Source organism: Staurois parvus, unplaced genomic scaffold (assembly GCF_062004578.1).
Source record: "Staurois parvus isolate SC_StPar_1 unplaced genomic scaffold, SC_StPar_1.0 ptg000068l, whole genome shotgun sequence".
Taxonomy (NCBI): domain Eukaryota; kingdom Metazoa; phylum Chordata; class Amphibia; order Anura; family Ranidae; genus Staurois; species Staurois parvus.
The window spans coordinates 1,788,907-1,814,930 of record NW_028317864.1 but is presented as its reverse complement, the minus strand read 5'-3'; the positions used below and the strand labels follow the sequence as shown (position 1 = coordinate 1,814,930).

Below are 26,024 nucleotides of genomic sequence, written 5' to 3'. Positions count from 1 at the left end.
GTGTTTTCTTCACCAGGGAAAGAATTCTTCGGTCATCCAACACAGTTGTTTTCGGTGGTCTTCCGGGTCTTTTGGTGTTGCTGAGCTCACCGATGCGTTCCTTCTTTTTAAGAATGTTTCAAACAGTTGTTTTGGCCACGCCTAATGTTTTTGCTATCTCTCTGATGGCTTTGTTTTGTTTTTTTCAGCCTAATGATGGCTTGCTTCACTGATAGTGACAGCTCTGTGGATCTCATCTTGAGAGTTGACAGCAACAGATTCCAAATGCAAATAGCACACTTGAAATGAACTCTGGACCTTTTATCTGCTCATTGTAATTGGGATAATGAGGGAATAACACACACCTGGCCATGGAACAGCTGAGAAGCCAATTGTCCCATTACTTTGGGTCCCCTAACAAGTGGGAGGCACATATGCAAACTGTTGTAATTCCTACACCGTTCACCTGATTTGGATGTAAATACCCTCAAATTAAAGCTGACAGTCTGCAGTTAAAGCACATCTTGTTCGTTTCATTTCAAATCCATTGTGGTGGTGTATAGAGCCAAAAATGTTAGAATTGTGTCGATGTCCCAATATTTATGGACCTGACTGTATGTGTTAATACTCTCAGGTCACAGGCTTTTGTGTAAATTTATCCACGTGCACACCACCATGATACATCAAAACACACGTGGTTTAAAGCACTTGTTTGGACCTTTTATTCATATGTTTTGATATGCTATATGGTTTTGAAGGATAAGTTCACTTTTGGGAACATGTTACAGGAGACCTGCCTGAGACCTCTGCAGGAGACCTGCCTGGCATCCGCGATCTACTGATCGCTGGTGCAATGCTTTCTAGGCTCCTGTAGACAAAAATAATAAATGCACTTTTTTTTTTTTACCTGCACTATAAGCACACATTTAATTTTGGATAAATCGTTCTTTTTATTCATCTATGATCGAATGTACTTTATGATCAAATGCACTTTATGTATTTTACATTTATTTACCAGTGAATGAGTTTGCACATACATAAACCACTTTATGAATTTCATATTTATTGATTAGAGAATGAGTGTGCACATATATTGAGTTTATCCATAGCGCAGCATCCTTTTTTCATCTATTCTGTGAAGGTGTCATGCAGGTGTCAGCCTCTGAAGAGTGATACCACAGCACCATGATTTCAGTGTAATGATGCTGAGAGTGACTCATTTTTGAGTACAGTTCAAGGCCATGAGGAGATACAAAGAGGATTCTGTTCAAAGCGTACATCTAGAAGGATGAGTTTAAAAAGCAGAACATATGTACAGGGTCATTAGGGGGGGTTAGGGGGTTCCCTGGGGAGATAGCATGGAGTTGCCTCATGTCTTATCTAATAAATAAATTGTTAGGTGATCTTATATTTTTGAACTAGATAAAATATCAATGCTGGCCACACACATTTTAAAGTTGTTGTAAAGGCTAAAGGTTTTTTTTTTTTTTTTACCTGAATGCATTCTCTGTACTAAAATAAAAAACCTTACAACAGCTGTGCCCTTCAGCTCCCCTCCTAAGACTTGCCTGAGTCCTGTATTGATCCAGTGCTGTGCTCAACTCCAACTTCTCTCTCCCCTCTCGCTGCTCTTACAGGCTTGGTTAAGAGCAGTGGAAGCCATTAGCTCTTGCTGCTGTCAGTCAAATCTGGAGAGGAAGATGGGGGGCAGGGCTGAGGCACACAGTGTGTATCAATAGATATCAAGCCCGAAGGTGTGCCACCATAGGAAGCGGCTTCCTATGGTGGCACACTGAGAAGGGGAAGAGCCAAGAGTGCAGGCAGAGGACCCCATACGAGGAGGTTTACACAGAGCAGGTAAGTATAAACCTGTTTGTTAATAAAACATGAGCATTTTACAACCACTTTAATTTTGCTGTGGTTCTTTAATAATTGCAACCTTTAAATATGTTTCTCAAAAAGGATCTCTGGACTTGACATGTTGTCCTGGTTTTCTCTGCGACTTGACTGTCTCTGCCTGAATTAAAACACAAAATTTGACTAGTGGGTTGTTTAGAATTTTTTTTTTTCTTCTTTTTATTTCAATGGGTCAGTAATCACTTAACCCCACTGATTTTAATAGGTTTGATGAAAAATGTGATTCTATTCCAAGGTATGATTTATGATATCAGTACATGTGAGGCCAGCTTACCGAACATTGACAAACTATAAACTTGCAGCAGCATCCTCTGTGTTCTAATTCGTTATATTTTTGGTTATTCAGCATCTCCAACTGAGGCTTCATGAGCGAGACAAAGAGATTGAAGATCTGCGGGTTCAGCTGCAGACAGAAAAGGTATGCAAAACATTGTTTTACAGAACTCTAAAACATTTTTTTGTTATCATTTTTATATTCTTTGATAATGTTTGTTCTTCCATAGGATCTAGCTAGAACATCCACTGAATATTCTAAGTCTTTAGAAACCACAAGAGCTCACTTACAAGGGCAGCTGAGGAGCCGTGAGGCTGAGAATAACCGCCTTTCTGTTCAGCTCAGGGTAAGAATATATTTTTTCAGGCATGATACTTAATGTATGTCTGGATAAAATGTTTACCTAGTTTTGGATAGAGCGGGGAAGGATTAGAACCCCTGTCAGATTTTTACTGCTGTCGAGGTCTCTGTTAGAGAGAGAGTTCTCCTCCCTTCCTGTCCTACTGACAATGTTTTGCCAGAGAGTAAGGGGGAACTAAAGTAGGGGAAGGCTAGAGCACCTTATGTCAGTAAAACCATTGTCAGCAGGACAGTACGTGAATGTAAATATCTCATAACAGAGTCCCGGACAGCTGTAAAAATCCAACAGCATTTCTAATCCTTCCCCACTCCATCCAAAACTAGAAAAAAAATAGTTTGTGGCTTGATATAAAGTTTAGAGCTTAACTCATGACAAACATAAAAGACACAAATTGATGCAATCTGTAGTTATTAAACATTTCTAATTATTTTTTCTTAAATACAAGCAGTGTAAGTACCTGAAAACATCGTGTCAGAGACCTGTAATCCTCTGTACTGAGCTCAGACTGAGAGAGAGAGAGGAGCTGCACAATTGATGTACTGTTGTGCTCATATGTTAACCACATTCCCGCCACCCTATAGCAGATATACTGCTACAGGGCAGTAAGGGTGTGCAAAATCACGTGTATATATACGTGATTTTGCATTTCCGGGTAGGGGGCATGCACAAGCTGCGCACGCCCTGCCTGCACCGCCATTTGCGGCGGTCAATCACTGGGTCCCAGCCGGCGATTTAACAAGGATCTCCGACAGGGAGGAGGGCTGCTTTGATTACTAACAGTCCTCCTCCCTGTTGGCTCGGACACACTGCTCTGGATGGCTGTGCACAGCAGTCATCTAGAGCAGTGTGATTACAGCAAAGCACACTGACACGGCCCCATAGTAAAACACTCCCAGCACACAATTTACCCTTTGATCGCCCCTCATGTTAACTCCTCAGTGCCATTAGTACAGTGTCAGTGCTTTGTTTTTTAGCACTGATCACTGTATTGGTGTCATTGGGGATGTCAGTGACACCAAGTCAGTTCCCCCCAGTGTCAGAATGCCAGCTGCAGCCCCTCTATAAGTAGCTGATCACTGCCATTATTAGTAAAAAAAAAAAATAAATTCCAGTATCTATACTGTCATTTTGTAAACGCTATAACTTTCACGTAAACCAATTAATTTGCACGTATTGGGATTTTTTTTTTTTTTTTTTTTTTTAGCAAAGAATACATTTTGGCCTAAATTTATGGCAAAATTTGATTAGTTTTTTATTTTTTTTACTGGACATGTTTAGCAAAAAGTCAAATTTTTTTTTTTTTTCTAAAAATTTTCGGTGCAAAAAATAAAAAATGCACAGGCGATCAAATACCACCAAAAGAAAGCTCAATTTGTGGGGAAAAAGGACGTAAATTTAATTTGGGTGTAGCGTTGCATGATCGTGCAAAATGTCAGTTAAAGTACCGCCGTAACACAAAAAATGGCCTAGTCAGGAAGGGGGGGGGGGGGTAAATCCTCAGGAGGGCAAGTGGTTAATAAGTAACTTGATGATTAGGGGAAAGCGCAAAACAGCAGAGTGATGAGCTCACCAGACTACTGCTTCTCTGTCTGTCCAGTCAATGGCTGAGGAGAGGGACAATATCTGTAAGCTTTGCTGAATTGCAGCACACAAAAATCAGGTGGACAGACAGAAATACAAATGCTTTGGTAGGTTTAGCAGCTCCTTTTGTATTTAGGTGTTTGTTGTGAGTTAGCTTTAAAGTGGACCTTTTAAAGTCATTGTAAAGGTTCTTAAAGAAGAAGAAAAAAAATATATAGCAAGCAACGTGCTATGGGGCACATGTGCAGATTCGATCCTGTGCTGGCTGTGTGCGTCTCTAGACACACACAGCCTGGCTTGGCCCGGCCCTCGCTCCTTCCTCTCATGATCTGACTAACAGCAGCAGGAACTAATGGCTCCCACTACTCTCACTATGAGAGCACGGAGTGGGGAGAGAAGACCGGTAGCCAGCCACAGCACTGGATAGATAACAGGACTCAGGTAAGTGTTAGGGAGGGGGGCTGGGGCACTGCTATTGGAAGGTTATTTACCTTAATGCAGAGAATGCATTAAGGTAACAAAAATTTGCCATTACAACCCCTTAAATAAAAATTCACATATGACATGAATCAGTATAGTATGTGTTAGCACTGCCAAATCAAATAACAATTTTGATTTTAAAAAAGTACATCTTTATTGCCATTAATAAAACAATCTCTTCTCCCTTATGTGACTCAAATCTAAGCAACAGATTGTGTGTTTCTCAGTATTAGAGACTGAAGAAACAGACCCCGCAGACTTGCAGTGAGATAAGAGGATCAGCAACGTTTAAAAAATAGGAGCAGCCTTGTAACCATCAGTTATCTATTGATCATTTTACAGTGTATGTGAACCTCATATGAATGCCCATCTACCTTTTTCATATCCTTTATGATAAAAAAGATTGAATTAAAGGTATTCACATGAGTTTTAATTTCTGGTGGTTAAGAACAGGGTACACATCTGCTTGTAAAAGACTATATTACATTTATTACAAATTTATATTATAGATTTCCTCGGTTAGAGATTGAAATCCTAGGGTGTTCAGTAAAGTATTAGTGATTTGGTGCTATATGATCACTCCTTAGGTCTACCCTTTCCCACCAGCTTAATTTTTCTTCTGGCTTCTGTTGTTTGCCGACTGTCCCAAAGGAGTTCTACTGCTACAGGGTGGCCAAGCTGCGCAAAATCTCGTATATAAATGTGACTCTGCACTTCCTGGTCGCGGGCGCGCTCATGCGCCGCTGGTGTGCTGCTTTTGCTGTGATTTGTCACAGCAGAAGCCAGTCAGTGGGTGCTGGCCAATGGATGAGCACTGGGACCTGCCGATCATCTAGGAGACTGAGAACACAGCTGTGCCTATGTAGACCAGGCAGAGCTGTGTCCTGTCAGCTACAATGTGCTTGATTTTCTTTCCCTGCAAAGAAGGTAATAAAATCCAGCACATTACATAGTGAAAGCAGCACACACAGTACTCATTACACTTATTTAGTCACACAGTTAACCCCTTGATTACCCTAGATGTTTAACCCCTTCCCAGTCTGTGTCATTGGTACAGTGTCCGTTCATTTGTTTAGCACTGATCACTGTATTAGTGTCATTGATTCCCACAGTGTCAGTTAGTGTCGGATTGTCCGCTGCAATATCGCAGTCCAACTATAAGTTGCTGATCGCCACCATTACTAGTTACTAGTGGTTAATCAGTTTTTGTATACTTGAGGAGCCCCTGTATCCTGGGTCCCTGCTATACAAATCCTCAGGAGGGCAAGTGGTTAAAAAAAAAAAATGCTAAATTTGAAAGTAGCGACCAATCAAGATTTGTTATTTATTCAATGCCAAATAATACTTCATAATTTCATTTATCTGTCCATTCAGAATATGGAGCACAATGAAGCTCAGCACAAAGAAGAAATGAAATTAATGACTGCTCAGTCAGAGGATCTCAGGCAGCGGGTGGAGCCAGAGAAAGAAGCTCTGAAGCGATCCGTTCGTGTCCAAAAACATCGGGCAGAAAGAAGTGAGGGGGAAGTGCAGCTGCTCAACACACAACTTATGGAGAAGGTGAGGCATAGGGGTATCATCGGTGTCATGGGGACAATGGTTCACATTGGTCATAGCAATTATTCAGAATGTTTTTTATGAACGGTGGCCAAGTGAGCATTACAAGCTGTTTGATTGCTATGAAGAGCCAAAATTGTGTGCAAGGTCCCGATCATGTGATCACTGATTGGCCAATCAGTGATCACATGAAGAGTAGTAAGCAAGATGTCTCTTCTGACATCATTGCTTACTACGTGTGAAATCTGTGAATGATCACAGAGGTCACATGGTACAAGGCTATTGACAACAGCCTTGTACCATGTGACAAGCTGTGACCAATCACAGCTCTCACAGTATTTCTCAATGGCTGTAAGAATGCAGCCAGAGAGAATGAGAAATGATTGCTTTTACAGCCTTTATGGGTGTAAAAGCAACCCGTGAAGAAAAAAAAAAATCTTCATAACCACCCACAAGTAGTACAGTGTCACCATGGTGACACTGTACTGCTAGGGTGACAGTATGTAAAAAAAAAAAAAAACTGTAAATAATAAAAAAAAAAAATGTAAAAAAAGATTTTAAATTATAATTTTTGGTTATAAACTAATTTTGGGTTTTTTTTTGTTTTTTTGTTTTTTTACTAAAAAGATAACCGAATACGTTTTGGCCAAGATTTATGAAGAAAGATTATTTATTTGCAAAATTTTATAAGAAAAACACTTTTTTTCAAAATTTTTGGACATTTTAATTTATATAGCAAAAAAAAATAAAAATCCCAGTGGTGAATAAATACCACCAAAATACAGCTTTATCTGTCTCAAAAAAATGCTAAAAAATTCATATGGGTACAGTGTTGCATGACAGGAAGGGGTAAAAGTGTCCGGACTTGAAGTGGTTAAATGGTCGTCTTCTGTTTGTACTTTTAACATGTTTAATTTTTTTAAGTTTAAAAAGTTTCAGGGCTTAAAAACTTCCAACTATTTCTTCCTGCCTGGTGTCTCAGTGGGCAGTTATCAAAATGCATATTTACTTAGTGATTCTAAACCTTTGGTATTTTGCAAAGAAAAAAAAAAAAAGCAAACATGTTATACTAACCAGCTCTGTGATGGGGTTTTGTACAGAGCAGCCTGATCCTCCCTTTCTGGGGTCCTGCTTTCTGAGAGCTCCTACCAGCAAACCTCTTGCTGGGGGGTTTACTCGTGTGGCTTGTTCCCAAGCCCTGCTGCCTGTGTCCATAGACACAGACGGCTGGGCTTTGTCCCACCCCCTGCATCATCATAGGATTTGATTAACAGCAGCCCATGGCTCCCACTGCTGTTAATCTGTCCTGTGAGGAAGGAGACAGTGGAGAGAGACGCTGCTCTCATGCACAGTGCTGGATCGAGATCGGGCTCAGGTAAGTATGTGGGGGGCTGGGTGGGATCCTGGACACAGAAGGTTTTTTGTTTTTTTTTTACCTTAATGCAGAGAATGTATTAAGGTAAAAAAAAAACCTTAAAGCTGTAGAACCACTTTAAAAGCTAGTACAGATTTAGTGTTTTGGCACAGCAAGCTTGGGTTACAGAATGTCACTGTCTATACCCTGTATTGATATCACATTGTTAAAGTGATATTAATGGCAATTTTTTTTTTAAAATAACAAACATGTATTACTTACCTGCTCTGTGCAGTGGTATTGCACACAACAGCCCCAATTCGCCTCTTCTCGGGTCCCCTGCCAGAGCTCCTGGCCCTTCCTTCCTGCCAAGTGCCCCCAGAGCAAGCAGCTTGCTAGGTCTGTGATTGACTGTCTCATCCAATGAGAAGGGAAAGTCCCCGGAGAGCCGAGGCTCTCAAGCACATCGTTGGATCGTGATGGGACTCGACAGTAAGTATTAGAGGGGCTAGGGTGGCTGTTGCATACAGAATGTTTTTTACTTTCGTGCATAGAAGATATTCCTCACATAAATAAAATGTCTTTGGCTCAACATCTCAAACCCAAACAATTAAAATGTCAAGACAACATGTTATTTAGTTACTGACAGAGATCATTGACTGCACATATTGATTAAAATGAAAAAATAAGACACATAAACACACATACATAAACCCATTTAAAAGAATACTGTGGGTCAAAGGTCATCCTCATGGATCTAGTGGACTGAATAACATTGATATGCAACTGTTTCATTAGTAATCATATTATATCAATTAAACGGAGAGCTCTCAGAATAAACATAGAAAGTGAAAAAATAGAAAAGGTGGCAACTTGAAAAAATGCAGCTGCTACATTAATATTTCTCCCTCTCAGTCCATTGCTCAGAATATATCCAAAATATGCTGAATCAATCATGGGACTCAAAAAATGATGCTGTAGTACAAACCAGAAAAGGTGCTGGTATAATGACATAGGAAAACAACCAGCTGGTAATTCCTGGACAGATTATATTTGAGCCATTCTGGATGGATATATGTGGTTGGGATGTCCCGGCCAGGGAGGAGGCAGCTGAATGTGATCCAAAGAGGAAAATGTAATGTGATGTGATGGCTCTCTTATCGGTGTATATCAGCCAATATATGTGTAAGCAGATACCTCCCTCACACACACAGGCGCTTGAGGATTTTCTTTTGTTCCTAGTTAATTGGATTCAGCATATTTTGGATATAATTTGAGCATGTGTCTGGCAGGGGGGCTCACTGATGATATATGGAGCCCCTGTATTATACCTATGGGGGGGCCACACTGTTCCTCTTTGCTCTGATCACATATTTCTGGAAGGGGCCACATTGAGCATGTGTGGGGGCCACTGTGTTGTGCTGATCGTATGGAGGGGCCCCTGTACTGTACTGATCATATGGGGACCCCTGTACTGTACATATGTGCTGTGATATGAGGGTGTGTGCTGTGTGATATGGGGGGGGGGACTGTGCTGTGTGATATTTGAGGCTGTAATGCGTGATACTGGGAGATAGCTGTACCTCGTGAAATGTTGGGGGGCTGATTTGTGTGAGATGAGGGGGGCTATACTGTGTGGTATGGGGGGGCTGTACTGTGTGATACGGAGGGGGGGAGTTGTACTGCATGATATGGGCGGTGGGGTGGCTGTACTGTGTGATATGGCAGGGAGTATCTGTACTGCATGATATAGGGGGGTGTGGCTGTACTGTGTGATATGGAAGGGGGATGAGCTGTACTGTAAGACATAGGGGGGTTGTGCTGCAGGGCTCGACAAAACCCAGGGCTTTTGTCAACCGTCAGCTGTCAGACACCAGGACGCCGCTCCACTGATCCAGGGATTTGAAATCTCTACGGCTTAATCGCTTATCCGAACCTCTCAGCATACGGACAAGAAGCATTCTAATTGGTCAGCACCATCACATGGACAGCGCTGACCAATCAGAATCTGTCTAGCCCATTCTGTCAGTGCTGGGAGGAGAGGAGAGAAAGCTGCGAGGATTTCAAATCCCTGAACCAGTGAAGCAGCTTCCCGGTGTCTTCCCTTTCTTTACGTTCTTTCAAAAATGGCTCCTAACTTTTTCAGCTGGCTCCTAGATTCAAAGCAAATTGGTCAAGCCCTAACTTAAGTGATTATGAAAAAATTTCTATCTATACATCTTGCAGACATTCGCTGAGGTCATTTGTACTGAGACTTCTTAAATATCTAAATTCTTCCGTACCACACAGATGTTGTAATATAGTAAACGCAAAATAATTATTTATAATGTTGAACACATAATATCCAAAATATATACCAATATTTAGTAATTGTTAAAACCAACTAATATGGGGAAAATATATAAATATATATATATTTATTATATAGATGGTAAATATAATAATATAAAACCCAGATTAGTTAAGTCAAGTATTCACTTTATACAATAATAATAATACAATTGACATTTTTTATTAAAATAATCAAGTAAAAAAAAATTGCACCATATGCAGTGTAAATTGTAATATGAACTGTTCATGGAAAAGAAAAAAAAAATCATTGTGAATAGTCCTTTGTCCTGTTTAATCTGAGACGTGGACTCCTCAATTGGTACATTGTTCAGTCGTTATATTGTGGGTGTCAGGTACAGCCATACCCCCCCAAAATGTACAACCTGGGAAAGTATGCTGTAAGAAACTAAGAATGTCTGCTGTTAGAATCTTTGTTCAGAAACCATGAAAATAGACTATAAACAATAAAATGGCTTCCAGCATGCCCATGATTAACGTTCAGGCCTTCTGGTTTAATTTTGTGAGCACAGAATAGTTCCAACAGATTCATGCCAACATTAAACCCAGACTGATCCTTTTAGACCTGGGATGAAACTACTGAATTTACTTTCACACAGAGCCCTCTTGCTCCTTAATTGTGCCTAACTGTTCATACTGGCTGTTTCCGTCTTTTTCTTTGTATGAGCCTCATGTGAAACTTGTATAATCTGTATGTTTAAAAATCACAATTAAAACTTTATGGGAAAATTTTTTTTAAATTTTCCAGTGATACACCTGTTCCTTTTTAAATGTATAAAGTTAATAAACATAAAATGTAAAACGGGTTGCAACCAGAACAGGAGATGAGGAGAAATCTTCCAATGGGGAAATACATTCATGTAACAACTCCCCAAGAGGGGATTCCCCTTGTTTTGGAGAGATTTCTTCTCACTACCCATTTTGACTTCAGGAAGGCCCTTTCTGCAGATAATTCTCAGTTTATCTATAAGAATTTTTTTTCTTTCTTTTAACAGAATGCTGAACTTTCCGCTGCTTCGTCCAGCATGGAATCCCTGAAGAGCCGATTCAACATGCTAATGAAAGATAAGAGCCAGTTGGAGACTGAGGTTACCATACTGAATGAGTAAGTTGGATGGTTAATGTGCTAGCTGAGGGTTGGAGGAGTGTGGCAAATTTATGGGGGAACCTCTATAATGGAGAGTATACATTGCTATTTGCTTTCCATTATAAACTGTAATGTTAAATCACATTGTGATTTGATGTCCCATTCATAAAATGTAACCCACTTTGTGGAGCATGCAGTGTTTCACAGAGTTTTCTCTTCCTAACACCGCATAGAGCACTCCGTGATTAAAGGGGAGGTCAGGTCAACTGACTGAGCTCTTCCTCCGGAAGAAGAATAGGGCATGGGAGTCCCAAAGCCAGTGGAGCCCCAAGCATATTTGAACAGCATTATAAGAGTGCAGTATGTATGTGTGTGTATTTTTTATATACAGTTAGGTCCATATATATTTGGACACAGGCACAATTTTTTTTTTTTTTCAGGTATTTACCAAAACATTTTCAAGCTATAGTTGTGTAATGGATATGGGCTGAAAGTGCACACTCTCAGGTTAAATTTGAGGGTATGTGCATCCAAATTGGCAGGGATTCTTATGAAGACATTTCACTGATCCTTTGAATAGCCAGGATCCTATGAAGCATTCCACTGATCTTTTGGCTGTTCTGTCTCTCTAATCTAAGCATTGATAGTGTGATCTCTGTAACTTACAATTGTGATGAGATAGCGATAACTTCAACCTCAGTTGAATACCACAGTCAATGACTCAATCGATAAGACATCTTGTAGCTCTTGTGAAGTTTATTCCATAAACTGAGAGAATCTTACAACAATGAACATTCGATAGGTCAAAAGATCATAACGTTTCCTGCTCCATGACATGAGGCTAGAGCTGCAATGCATTTCTGGGAAAGGGGAGGGCTATCTATACAGCATTAACTAAACCAAAGGAAAGTGAGGAGCAGAAACAAAACATAGAAACACTTAAAGGCATATGACAGTCATGTGAAACATGACAGCTTGCATTTCACTTGCTGAAGGCAAAACTAAAGGCAGAAAGACCCACCAACAAAAAACAACTGAAGACAGCTGCAGTTAGAGCCTGGCAAAGCAACAGAAAGGAGGAAACCCAGTCTTTGGTAATGTCCATGGGTTCCAGACTTCAGGCAGTCATTGCCAGTAAAGGTTTCTCAACAAAATATTAAAAATGAACATTTTATTTGATCATATTCAATTGCCCAATTACTTTTGGTCCCTTGAAAAAGGGGGGATGGCTACTCTTAAGAGCTGTAATTCCTAAACCCTTCCTTCAATTTAGATATACATACCCTCAAGTTAAACCTGATAGTGTGCACTTTCAGCCCATATCCATTATATAACTATAGCTTGAATAGGTTTTGGTAAATACCTGAAAAAATCTAAAATTGTGCCTGTGTCCAAATATATATTGGAGAGAGAGAGACACACCATATTATACTTGGGTGTTCTGTGTGAAGTAGCAATCCATTGCAATATTATTATGGTGAAATACTCTATAACTAATAACTTTGAACTGAAATGGGAAAAATTACAGCTATGTGTCTATTGAAGACATACCTATTAAAGATGTGCAAAAAGTCTGTTTTAATTCTATGACTAGTTGGCTTGGAGTCAGACTCCATTCTTATTGATAACTGCCTGGTGTATAGACTGCTCCATATACAGTATGCAGCATCACATTACATATATCCAAACAAAAAAGGTGCTTGGTGGATACTCTGGTTCCATTTAAGCTCTTTTGCACACTGCTGCCTAAAAACCAAGCATTTTTATACTGATCCAAAAAAAACTCATTATTTAGAACCACTAAAATTGTTTGCATATAGACGAGTAGAAACAAATTACAGAAATCTAAGTTGGCAGTCAGTATTCACTGCACGTATATGCAAATACACACGTGTGTATGTAAAATGTTCATTTAAAGAGGTTAGAGAGCTGGAATTTATTTTACTTGTGTAAACACAAGTACCTGCAAAATAAATGCAATAAATATTGGGCAGGAATACTAATGTTCAAACATTAGTACCCTAAATATGCTTTTAAAGCATAACTTCAATACCAGTGTTACTATTGTTTTTACAACTACCAATACTGTTCCTGTCCCCGGGGAACAGCTAAATCTGGGTGATATGAGGATAGCCAATGGAAAATGACAATAGCTGGTGACCTATAAAAGGAAAATTAGTTTAATAAGAGTCTTGCATGATTTGTGGCTATCAATCACCCTCAGATTAAGATAGGAATTTATGTTCTTTTTGGAATACAATCACATGACAAAGGGCCTGCATTCATTTTAAATGATTTTAACTATGTCAGAATTTTCTGTAGGTTTGATTCAGTGGTATTTTAAAAAGGTATTTGGTTAAAAAATAGTGTGTGTGTGCGCGTGCAGAGTAAATACGTACGATATGTATGTGATATGAGTGCGATAAGGCTCTATAAATATTCCCCTATGTATATCATTATAACCTTTCTGTCTTCATTAGCCGAGTGGCCAAGCTGCTGGAGGAGAGTCAGAACCATGAAGACAAGACCCGATCTGAGCGGGACTCTCTCCTGGACAGACTTCACCAACAGACTATGGAGAACACCAGCCTTCGCCTGGAGCATGAGAAGCTTAAGGTTGCACCATATATCTTCTTTTCTCTGCATTTTTACCAAATCTGATGTTGTAAGGCACGACAGTACGATACAACTTTGTCACTGTTTTTTATTAGCTGTGTTGCTCTGTTACACCTGTATAGGCTTATAAAGGAAACCTTTACTGAGAAAATTTGAGAGTCACCTATTGTTGATCTCTTTCTAAAAAAAAAATCTGGTTGTCTAAAGATCCACCACTTCTGGGAGTATCAGATCCCTCTTTTTGTGGGCTTAAATGCTCTCCCTCCTTCCACAACACTGCTCAGTCTTCCCCTTTCCTGTGACAACACTGTATGGACACAAGATTGGACTGGCAACACTGAGGACAGTATTACTGCTTACTCATCCATGGCTGTAATTGCCTGTGTATAAAGTCTTACTACTACTGCCTCACTGTTAGCTCTGCTCCGGGCACATACAGCAGCTCTCACAGCTGACAGTGAAAAACAGAGTGCTGGCAGCAATACTATGGACCAGCATTATGCTTTTGTTTAAAGTCCTTGGCTACCACTGTATTGTATAAAGTGTGGACTTTAAGCATATTTTAGTGTGTGTCCATTACTTATTGATTTATTGTTTTCCCCTTTGTAGACTCATTTATCCACTGTGGAGGAGAAGCTGACAATGGCTCATAATGAAATTCAGCAGCTCAAGAATTCTCTGCGTCAGTATGAAGGTCTCGTTGATACCTATAAAGATCAGGTTTGTTGTGTTAATCTTTTCTGTGCATGTCCCTACCTTTTGATATTGGCTTTACCAGTTCCAGCTTTGCTATACAAAGAGAGCTGACTCTTGACAATGCTAGTTGCCTAGCTATTATGCCAGGGGCGGACTTGACAACTCATGGGGCCCCCGGGCAATAGGAGATCATGGGGCCCGTGTCCTTGCCCAAACTCAAAAAAGCCTATGATAAAGGTATCAGGGGCATCTCATGGGGCCCCCTACTGACCTCGGGCAGTGCCCGAGTTTCCAAATGGTCAGTCCACCCCTGTATTATGCTGAGCCATTGGCTTTAATAACTTGAGTCCGTGATCCAGAACAAGTATGCAGATCAAGAAAGTGAGAGAAAAGTTAGTGTACCTGTGTATCTGTTCTGGATCATAAATGCAAAAAACTGAAGTAAGAGGAAGAACATACTAATTAAGTGTTCATTAAAAAAAAAAAAAAAAAAAAAAAAAAAAAAGATTTTATTCCCTCTCGCTTTTCAGTGGAGAACTCTTAAAGCTGTCATCAGGGAAGTATTAATACAGCATGGATCCAGACTAAAGAAAAACAGGAAATCAGTAACACTTTGCATAAACTCCATAATATAGAGATTCTTCATAAAACCAACCTCTCTCCTAAGACTTTGGTGGAACTCTCAGCTACAAGATCCTACCTTATCGCTCAAAACAATTACTACTACTAATTTACCGAGTTCAAACATGTGAATAGTTCTACCATTTCAGAGCACAGTTGGCTCAATATTGAATAAACCTTTCCTTCTGCATATGTTCTTAGATGATAAAATATTTAAAGTGGAGCTCCACCCAAAAGCTTAAGTTCCGCTTTAAGGACTGGTCCCCTGCTCCCCTTGAGGAATTGGTATCTTTGGGGAGTGGGTACCAGATTTTGACAGGTACCTGCTCCCACTTCTGCTCTGACCTCCTAGGCAATCGGCAGAAGCTGTCCTGATGGTTTGCTAGGATTATTGTACAGATAGATATTCTTCCAGGATTCCTATACCCATTGCACACTGTACCCATAATCCCACCAACTCTTATTCTCCACAAAGCACAAATCACATTCTGCAGATTTATCTGGGCCTCTGGCCACTCCAGGATCTTCTCCAAACTTGAGATACAATCCACTTTTTGACAGCTTGGACTTTCTCCTACTGTTGTGAAACAACAGTTGCCATTTCCTGAAATTTTACATCTCTAGCCTGGACCAACCAGGACCACCATAGGCTACACACCATTCTGCATAATTGCAGGTTTCCCTCCATACCTACACTACAAAACACCCTTTCTACCCATGTCTTACCTTGGTTTAGATGTGGACAAATCCATTCCTTCGTTACTCCCCTTTTCACTGGGCAGTCCCTAAACCCTGTTTAAAGAACTCCTTCCAGGATTCTCGCCCAACTTGAGTAATTTCCTGTCTTTACAACATGCTTTTTCTAGACAACCACCCAAACACATCTTCCTACAAATAATGCTGGGAACAAGAATTACATTTAAATCTTTCTAGCAAAATGAGAAAATCATTCATTCTTTCTAGTAAGATCTCCCTATCATGTAAAGCACAGGAGAAGCATTTTAGGATATACATCAGTATCACTGCCAGCATTTCAGTCTGATTATGCCTCAATACACAAACTTTGGAATTCTTTTTAGTTTTGGGGAGTGACAATCTCCAACACCTCCACAATTACTTTACTCTTACTGACACCTGGCTCTGTAAGTTAGGCTAAAAAATACATCTTATGCCAAATCTTCACAGCAGCTAGAAGACACTGGCATGAAAGACCATCCATCATTCTCTGTATCTTACTGGGTTCAAGTAATAAACCTTTAAATTCATATGGGGCAACTAGTGGCAAGGGATGACAAATCACATTGAATGTTTTCATCCTATATAGGCCTCCTGTATATTGTTTAAATCACCATCAAGACTGACAGCTTACTTTCTTTAAGCCAGCCATAAATGGATCGAAATTGTGCCGGTTTAGCAGGAACCAGCTGAATTTCGATCAATGTATGTCCTGGCTGGTTGTACATAAGTCAATCTATCAATAGACTTGTGTACAACCAGCCTGTTGGGTTTTCCATGATTGGTCAGTGCTGCCGGCTATAGTTGGCTGTATTCTGATAGGGAAGGCTCCCTGCTGTCAAAATACAATACCAAAGCAGGCAGGATTACCTCATCCACAATAAATGTGTGGATGGGGAAACCGATACAATTTCTTTCAATCAAGCCACTGGTTGAATAAAGAAAATGCATAATGTGTGGGCTGCCTTAGTCTATTGAGCACAATCACCAACCTTTATAGGCTAATGGTGGTGGAATACCTCCCCTCCTGTTCCGCTCCCTCTGCTCTATCCCCTATTTTCTTTTCTAAATCTCTTTTCTACATTTTTCTATTAGGCCCCCCAGGCGGATCACTTAAAAATTAGGCTTTCCAACTTTTATTATTTAATACTGACCTAATCCAGTCTATTTAGGATAATGTGACACTTTTTTTCTACTTACCTTATATTACACTGCTAAAAATAGTACAATGTACATAATCTGTTTGGATTTCTTTTATTGTAACCCTTTCTGTTGTAAAATGTATTGGAAAAATTTAATAAATCAGAATATGCAAAAGAAAATAGTTTTCCTAAAACCATAGGGTGCAAGTTGACATTTACATTGAGTACAAAACCTGGCTGCACTCAGAGTAAACCAGGGCCATCTGAAAAGCATCATGGTCCCCTGGGTAAAGTAATGCACTGGGGCCCCTACCAGCTGCTCCAATTTACGCACCTGCTCTCAAGAATTGAAGTATAAATAGTTGACAAAACTAACCATATATTTATTAGTATGCTCAAAAAAAATGGTTTAAAAAAAAATAAGAAAACATGCCATAAATAAAGACTAATCAACACAAAGGGCACAGTACAGGGGTAGTGAGGTAGAAAGACACAGTACAGGGTGACCAAAGATCCATTATCTCCTGCGCTCAAGGACTCAGATCAAACAGGCGTTAGTGACAAGCAGCGTGTTGTGTATTCATCCACTGGTGATCAGAGGTTGTGCAGCTCTATCATGAAGCTGGGGAAGCTTAATAAAACTGTAGAGGAAGATGAAAGAAACCTTGCGCATTACCTCAATAAATAGTGACTAATTTTATTAATAAGGAAATATACTCACAAAATGATTGTATAACAGGCATAAGTAACCATAATCCAAACAGGGTTACAGGTAAATCAAAAAAGGGGGGGGTATGAAGGCTAACGCGTTTCGAAGGGTGCTCCCTTCTTCATCAGAGCTGGGTTTGGCAGATAGAAACTTCAGTATGGCAGAGTTCCCATGGCAAGGAGATATTCAGCCACTGAGTGTCAGTATTACAGCACTAAACAGGCTGAACTGCTGTAATACTGACACTCAGTGGCTGAATATCTCCTTGCCATGGGAACTCTGCCATACTGAAGTTTCTATCTGCCAAACCCAGCTCTAATGAAGAAGGGAGCACCCTTCGAAACGCGTTAGCCTTCATACCCCCCCTTTTTTGATTTACCTGTAACCCTGTTTGGATTATGGTTACTTATGCCTGTTATACAATCATTTTGTGAGTACATTTCTTATTAATAAAATTAGTCACTATTTATTGAGGTAATGCGCAAGGTTTGTGCGTGCTTTCTTTCATCTTCCTCTACAGTACAGGGTGAGTCAGGGGGCACAATACTGGGATAAAGAGGACAGAGTCCTGGTTCTGGGACATTGCCCAGGCCATCCTAGGACAGCATAGTAAAAAGCGTTGCTGTCCTGGCATATCCAGGACAGTTGGCAAGATTATCATGGGGCCACCAAGCAGCTAAGGGGTGCCCATGCATTAAGACAGCCCTGCAGTAAACTAGTCCAAGAGGCAAGATACTCAAGGTGTACCCTTGTGATGGCTCAGACATTTCTGTGTAAAAAGAGAGCAGTCACAACCAGTAAATGTGAATCTCCAAAATGGGGACACAGACAGCTATGGAAAGTTTTTATAGCACTTCTAACGTTTTTAAAGTCTATCTTTAAAAGTCATTTTTTTTTTTTTTTAGTTGGCTTGTAATTGGTCCTTAAAATCAGAAGTGCATTCATGATTACTTTGAACAAACAATTAGAGGGCACATAATCTGTCCTCCAATAGATCCTCCATTAGAATCCATAAAGAATGGAGTTTGGCCATTGATCTGTGTTGAAGAAAACTGCTTGTCAGGGATCTGAAGAGCAGTAAATACAAAATCCTGCCACCCTTCACCCACACAGAAAATAATCTCTTTTTTTAGTAGTGTATTTTGTGTATTGACAGGCTGACTTTGTCTGCTTCAACCTGGCCTTTGACTTTTCTTTTTTCACAGATGAAAAAGACTCGACAAGAGGCTGATCAAATGAGTTTACAACTGGAAAGATCTGACACAGAGAATAAAAACCTAAAGGATGAGATGAACATCGAACTAGAACAGGTATGTCCGACAAATATGTGCAGATGAAACTGGTTATCGTGTCAAAATGTATCACTGATGACATGAGCAAAAAAACTGTAAGGCAGACTAATATTTTTGAACGCTTTGTTTTTTGTTCTTCAATTTTTTCTTTAATCAAGACGCTTCTCTACATTGCTGATGGAGTTTCATCTCCTTAATTGCAGCTTTCCAATGTGGGTATAATCTGCCTGGCATTTGATATTCAGACCCCACTACACTGGGTGTGCGGGTTGTGACTTTTAAACACTGGGTTCTGCATAGGACATTTTCCAGACTTTATTGTGGTAAAAGTCCAGGTCCAAAGCCTCTGGCATTACTTTAGCTGTTGCCCTGCCTCTAAAGACTCTGTGACTAGGCTGGTTAAACCAACCTCTGGGTACTACCTCAACTACTTAGTTCGCTGGATGCCTTATTCCTCATTCCGGACAGTTTTCCCATGGAAGTGGTTAACACTGCAGAATTAAACAATGACATTATCCGCTGGGTGGATTGCTGGTTTGCACACCACACTGTCTTCTCCCACCCCCAGCATGGATGAAACCTCTCCCCACTGCTGCTTGAAAATAGCCGCGTGGAACTTCGATCCATTCCTGCTGCCCGCCTACAGCAACTTTGTTCAGCTTTGCTTATCGGACCATTACTTGCTACCAGCTGTTTTGGTACCATGAGTACCTAAGGCCTTGCCTCTTACTTTGAAGCTATACACTGCCCTACCACAATGCAACATGTCTGATTCTAGACATGTGGGAGGTGTGGGAACAATCCTGCTGTACTGGGACATTCTCCCTAGCTGACATTCACCTAATGGTTCTTTGGCTGTTTGTAGCTCTTCAATCCCATGTCCACTAGTATGCTCTGGCCCCCTTTCCTGCAGATTCTAGCTGACATTCTCCTAATGGTTCTTTGGCTGTTTTGTAGCTCTTCAGTCTCACGTCCACTAGCATGCTCTGGCCCCCTTTCCTGCAGATTCTATATCTAAATCAGAGACTGTCTGTCTGATTCTAAGTCGCTCCAAGCCTTGACTGATAAGCTTGCCCCAAGGAGTCAATCTACTTCTATTATATCCCTTACCGGTGCAGTGCACACCACTTCTTCAACACTTCTGTTGGTGCTGTTTTTTAATGTCTTGAGTTATTTAAAACTCCTAAGGCTGCAAAGACTTTTCCTTTGCATTCCTTTTTCAGATTATTTCTCTGTAGAGATTGGAAACATCCTGATAAGTTGTTTACACGCACTAAACGCTGGTTAGCCTTGTGTCTGTTTAGTGAGGTTTTTGTGCAGAAGTGGTCTATTCCCATTGTTGATCTGACATTGTCCTTCATAGGACACACCGTTTTGGGAGAGGACACACCTGTCTTTAGGGGCCCTTTCCCGAGCTCTGTTCTCACTGGTGAGCCCTGATTCTGGCTGTGACTTTACTTTGTCAAACCATGTCTGATTGTTCAGTATACCTTAAAAGAGATCTGACTGTAGTCAAGGTTTTAATCCCTTACAAAATGTGTAGAGCAGATGGATGTAACATTAAATGTACGCTGTGATTCATGTTTTACTTCTTGCATGTGTGAGGAACTTTATCTATAGTGCCTGAATTGCAGAACCTTTGTGTTAAAAAAAAAAAAAAAAGTTTGATCCACATGGCCTTTGACGGACAAGTTCTGTTCAGACCAGCTGTTGACATTATCATCAAGGATGCTGTTAGTCACAATATCACCCATCTTCCTGAGTGGAAGAAGCCGAAAAACTGTATGCTGCCGCTGTGTAAAGGTACACCCCACTTTCCTGAGTGAGAGACATTTGTTAACTTTCATGGACACTTATACAGCTTTCATTTCAGGTGCTTTGGTGTGGGAGGTAATATGTCAGGGCTACAGACTCCCCAGCTCCCTGCCCCTTCATCAGTAACTCAACTTCCACCTTCCTGTGTCACTGCACATATCTTCATCAAGCTCTCTCAACTATTCTGGATCAGAGTGTCATTGCCCCAGTTCCTAAGGCAGAGGTTTTAGTCCAATCTGTTTACTGTTCCCAAGGTCAAAGAGGGCATTCACTGGATCTCAAAGCTTTGGATATCTTCATTCCAAAGTCCAAAAATTTCACATGGAATAGCTGTCATCACCAGGGACGCATTCTGGCTTCCATGGATGTCAGAGATGCTTACTTACATGTCCCCATCTTTCCAGCACATCATTGATCCCTACGCACTGCTGTAGGGTCCCTGCAGTACCAATTTGTGGCCCTGTCATTTGGCCGCTCATCTGTATCTCAGGTATTGTATCCCTCTTTCTGGCTCCAGTTCACCAAAAGGAGATGTTATGCAAATGTATCTTTCAGCCACTGCTTCTTTCAGAAATAAGGATTTCCTTTTTTTTTTTTTCTTTCTCCCCACTGGGCCCAGGAACGGCGCCACAGCTTCCGGTTCCATAATTTCTAAGTAACTCAGACAGACCATTGTTCCCCCTTTCCTGTTAAGGCACACTCCACTAGGGCAGTAAGCACTGCTTGGGCTTGTTGTCATCAGTCCTCTGTTTCCCAGATTTGCAAAGGTGCCACCCAGTCTTCCATTTCCACTTTCCCTGAGTTGTAACAGGTGGACATTTCATGCTCATGTGATACCAGCTTCAAGTGTGGCTTTTGCCAGCTTTGAGCTACAGGCAGTTCCCCCTTCTTTTTTTGGGTTGTTAGCTGTTGTTGACTGTGTTGCCTACCCCTCAGTTGGACTGCATTTGGATGTGCTGAAGGTCAAGATTTTCTGTGTCCATCATTGGACAAGAACAAGAGAAGGATTTTTGTAATGATCATCAAACCTTTTCTTGGTGCCCACTTAGGGACAGAGGTCCCACCCCACTGTGTTTATGGTCATGCTTTTGGTACTGCTTCGCTACATATCTGAGGCATGCTAGTAGTTGGAGGGGTTATACCCTGGATTTTATCATAGATTTTTTTTTTTTTTCTTTCAGTGTCCAATCCTTTTGTAGTTGGCTTGGCAGTATAACCCAAAGATTTAGGAATTCCTGTGTCCCTTAGGAGTTTTGTACTAACTGTAAAATTTGTTCCTTGGAATCCCCTATTTTTCCAGACTTTTTCTCTTTTTATTTTACCTGGTGGTCCTATCAGTAGTACACTCACTGTCTTAGGGTGCTCCCTTGATTTGTACTAAAAACACATCCTCCTCTCTTGTTCTCCTTAACATGATGGTTTGGGGTATTGTAGTTTACTGAAGATAGCTGGGAAGGCTGATGACAGTGTATGTATGTATGTATGTATGTATGTGTATATATACAGTTGTGTTCAGAATAATAGCAGTGTGTTGAAAAAAGTGCATAAAGCTCAAAATCCTTCTAATAGCTTTTATTTCCATACACACAAATGCATTGGGAACACTACACATTCTATTCCAAATCAAAACTTGAAGAAAAATATATCAAATTAGTGTTGTTCCTCCAAAAAAAAAATTGAAGAAAAGTGAATATTAGACGTTCAAAAAAATAGCAGTGTTTGTATTCTTCTTTACAAACTCAAACATTCACTATATAAACTGAAAAATGTTTGAAGATTTTGCTTTCCTTTGAATCACTTAATGAATATTTCGTTGTATAAGCACTGTTTCTGAGAATTGCTGTACATCTGTGTTGTATGGAGTCACCCAACTTCTGGCCCCTGTGAACAGGTATTCCAGCTCAGGATGATTGGACTACATTCCACAGTTCTTCTCTATTTCTTGGTTTTGCCTCAGAAACGGCATTTTTGATGTCACCCCACAAGTTTTCTATTGGATTAAGATCCGGGGATTGGGGTGGCCACTCCATAACGTCAATCGTGTTGGTCTGGAACCAAGATGTTGCACGTTTACTGGTGTGTTTGGGGTCGTTGTCTTGTTGGAACACCCATTTCAAGGGCATTTCCTCTTCAGCATAAGGCAGCATGACCTCTTCAAGTATTCTGATGTATTCAAACTGATCCATGATCCCTGGTATGCAATAAATAGGCCCAACACCGTAGTATGAGAAACATCCCCATATCATGATGCTTGCGCAACCATGCTTCACTGTCTTCACAGTGTACTGTGGCTTGAATTCAGTGTTTGGGGGTCGTCTGACAAACTGTCTCCGGCCACTAGACCCAAAAAGAACAATCTTACTTTCATCAGTCCACAAAATTTTGCGCCATTTCTCTTTAGGCCAGTCAATGTGCTCTTTGGCAAATTGAAACCTCTTCAGCACGTTTTTTTTTTTCAACAGTGGGACTTTGCGGGGGCTAATTGCAGATAGCTTGGCTTCACATAGGCGTCTTCTAATTGTAACAGTACTCACAGGTAACTTTAGACCTTCTTTGATCTTCCTGGAGCTGATTGTTGGCTGAGTCCTTGCCATTTTGGCTATTCTTCTATCCATTCGAATGGTAGTTTTTCGCTTTCTTCCACGTCTTTCAGGTTTTGGTTGCCATTTTAAAGCATTTGCGATCATTTTAGCTGAGCAGCCTATCATTTTCTGCACTTCTTTATATGTTTTCCCCTCTCCAATCAACTTTTTAATCAAGGTACGCTGTTCTTCTGAACAATGTCTGGAACGACCCATTTTCCTCAGAATTCCAGAGAGAAATGCACTGTAACCAGCATGTACAACATTTGCTGCCTTCCTTCCTTAAGGGCAATAATTGCCACCTGTTTTTCAAAGAATGAATGACCTCACTAATAGAACTCCACACTGCTATTATTTTGAACATGCCCCTTTCAATTAGTGATTCAATTACACAGAATCAGCAGCATGCATGTCATGACTGTTGGGTTTGTCGGATTTCTATTACTCTACTACACCTGCTAGTAAATTATTTGCAATGTAGAAATATCATTGCTACCAAAAACAGTGATCGATCAGGTTAGTGATGTCTGACTGCTATTATTTTGTGTGTGTGATTTCAGTTCAATTCATAGTAAGTGACAAGGACAAGATTGTCAGGTATTTTCTGGGCTTGTTTAAAGTGGAACTTCACCCAAAAGGAGAAGTTTTGTTCCTCCTCCTGATCCCCCCCTCCTCAGCCACATTTGGATTTTATTGGGGGGAGGGGAATAGAGGGGGAGTGGGTACCTAGTTTTGGCAGGCACCTGCTTCCGCTCAGATCGCCTAGGCAATCCAATCGGAAGTTCTTCTGCCCCCACCTTGCCCACACACACACACACACACCACAGGTCCATGAAGACTACAGGGGCCATTCAGAGAGTGCAGTGTGACTCGCGCATGCACAGTCGGCTGTGAAGCCGCAAGGGGTCACAGCTGGTTGCCCACAGTTAAGATGCTGACGTCGGGGCCTGAAGCCTGGTGAAGAACCTGGCTCGGGTGAGGACAGTACTGTATCCCTGTACAGGGAAGTGTCTGTTTAATAAAAATCAGCAGTTACAGTTTTTGTAGCTGCTGATGTATAATTTTTACACTTATGACTGAAGCTCCTCTTTAAAATGTTCTTGGCTTTAAAAAAAAAGAAGAAAACAAATGCTGCTACCACATTTAAAGTGATTGTAAAGGTAATTTTATTTTTCTTCAAAATAACATAAAATGTCACTTACCTGTCCATGTAATGGTTTTGCACAGAGCAGCCCTGATTGGGTCCCCTGCCGGTGCTCCTAGCCCCTCCCCCCTGCTGAGTGCCCCAAGAGCAAGCTGCATGCTATGGGGGCACTCATGTGTGCTCTGTCCTAAGAGCCTCTCCTCTTATAGACACAGTGTGGCGCTCAGCTCTGCCCCCCACTCCCCCCTCACTGTCTGTGACTGACAGCATTGAGACATTGATATTTTGAGACAAAGTTCATGCTTTAGCTCAAGGCAGAGTTGTGGATGGCTTTGTATGGTATCAATATTTTGAAGTTTATGCTTTGGGTTAACAGAAGCCGGTGGAGGGATTGGCTGCGAAGGTTGGCTGACACTGAGCTTTGGATAGATGAGTGAGTCTGGCAGCAGCACTCATGGTAGACTGAAGGAGGGATAATCTGCGTAGAGGTAGGCCAACAAGGAGAAGACAACTTGTCACAGTAAACATCATATCACATGGGGGGCTATTGGTCCCTTATGTGATAGCAATAAAAATTAACATTTGAACATAAATTCACACTTCAGGGGCATCTATGTACAAAGACATTTATTGCACTAAATATGTTACACATGGCCGTGCTTGCCGGAGTGAGGCCAATAATTATAGGGCCATATTCACAGTTACCTTTAAAAGCTTTTACACGCCATCAGTTTAAAGTGTCACCTATGGAAAATTCGGGGTTTGAAAGCTTGACGTCACTTCACAGGTGCACACAGTTTTAAGGTTTTAAATTTAACTACCACCATATTTTTTTCCCTGGGTTTCTGCTTTCAGAATATATGTACTCTTCTTGGTTTGAACTAATCTTCAAGCCTAAAATTATTATATTATCATATGTAAAAAAAAAAATAGCTCTGGCAGCAAAAGGGTTACAATTCTTGGCTGGGGTTGAAAAAAATTAGAGTGAGCATTTAATCCCATGTAATTATTCTGCATTTTGGCATATATAAACTTCAGCCTGGCAATTGTTTTTGCCTTTAGATTCATAGGAAATTTCAGAGTCGTTTAGAAGAACTGGAGAAGCTCCCAGAGATGCTGAAGATGACAGAAATAAAGCTTCAGGAATGTCAGGAGCAGCTGCAGGGCTATGAGCAGAAGAATGCTGAGCTTTCTTCCATCATCTCCGATTTGCGTGTTAGGGTAAGAAACTGATGTGCCAATAACAAAGATGGCAAACAACATGATATACACACCTTTTTCTTCATTATTGCAGGTTTTCTCCTGCCCCTGCAAATAGTCCCCAGAAGTTTTTTCCTTTTACTGTGTGGCTGGTTGCAGCTCTGAGATGTCATCCTGTGCAGTGCAGGACCAGCAGTTCTGCATTGTACACGAGGACGTCGATGGCCAACCCAGAATGCTGCACAGCAGAGGAATGGTGGCTGCTGGGGGAGCGAGCCATAAGGTAAGTTTATCATGTTGTTCTTTATCCCCTTGGGAAAACAAGCTGTTAATCTTATAGTGCAGGGAGGACCCATTGCAAGGTTAATGTTTTATCTTAACCATACAGGACACAGGCAGAATATTCATACATCATGGGTTATAGGCATGTACCTTCAGGTGATAGGACATTTCCTATTGAATTGGCCTCTCCCCTATATAACCCTATTTCACTCCATGAGTCCTCAGTTTTGTGCTCGTGTCTGAAGGTGTTG

The 26,024-nt window shown here is 40.8% G+C and overlaps 1 protein-coding gene across 2 annotated transcripts in view; it reads left to right on the top strand.

The window, feature by feature from the left end:
* Nucleotides 1-26,024, top strand: part of ODF2 (outer dense fiber of sperm tails 2) — a 53,457-nt gene that overhangs the window by 15,658 nt on the left and 11,775 nt on the right. Inside the window, exons 8-15 of one of the 2 annotated variants that reach the window (XM_089669018.1) lie at nt 2,243-2,314; nt 2,400-2,516; nt 5,967-6,152; nt 10,848-10,957; nt 13,420-13,555; nt 14,165-14,275; nt 18,664-18,768; nt 25,354-25,512. In XM_089669018.1, the coding sequence (XP_089525144.1) occupies nt 2,243-2,314; nt 2,400-2,516; nt 5,967-6,152; nt 10,848-10,957; nt 13,420-13,555; nt 14,165-14,275; nt 18,664-18,768; nt 25,354-25,512 (996 nt within the window). The remainder of the gene's footprint in view (nt 1-2,242; nt 2,315-2,399; nt 2,517-5,966; nt 6,153-10,847; nt 10,958-13,419; nt 13,556-14,164; nt 14,276-18,663; nt 18,769-25,353; nt 25,513-26,024) is intronic. The other variant, XM_089669019.1, reaches the window with a different exon arrangement.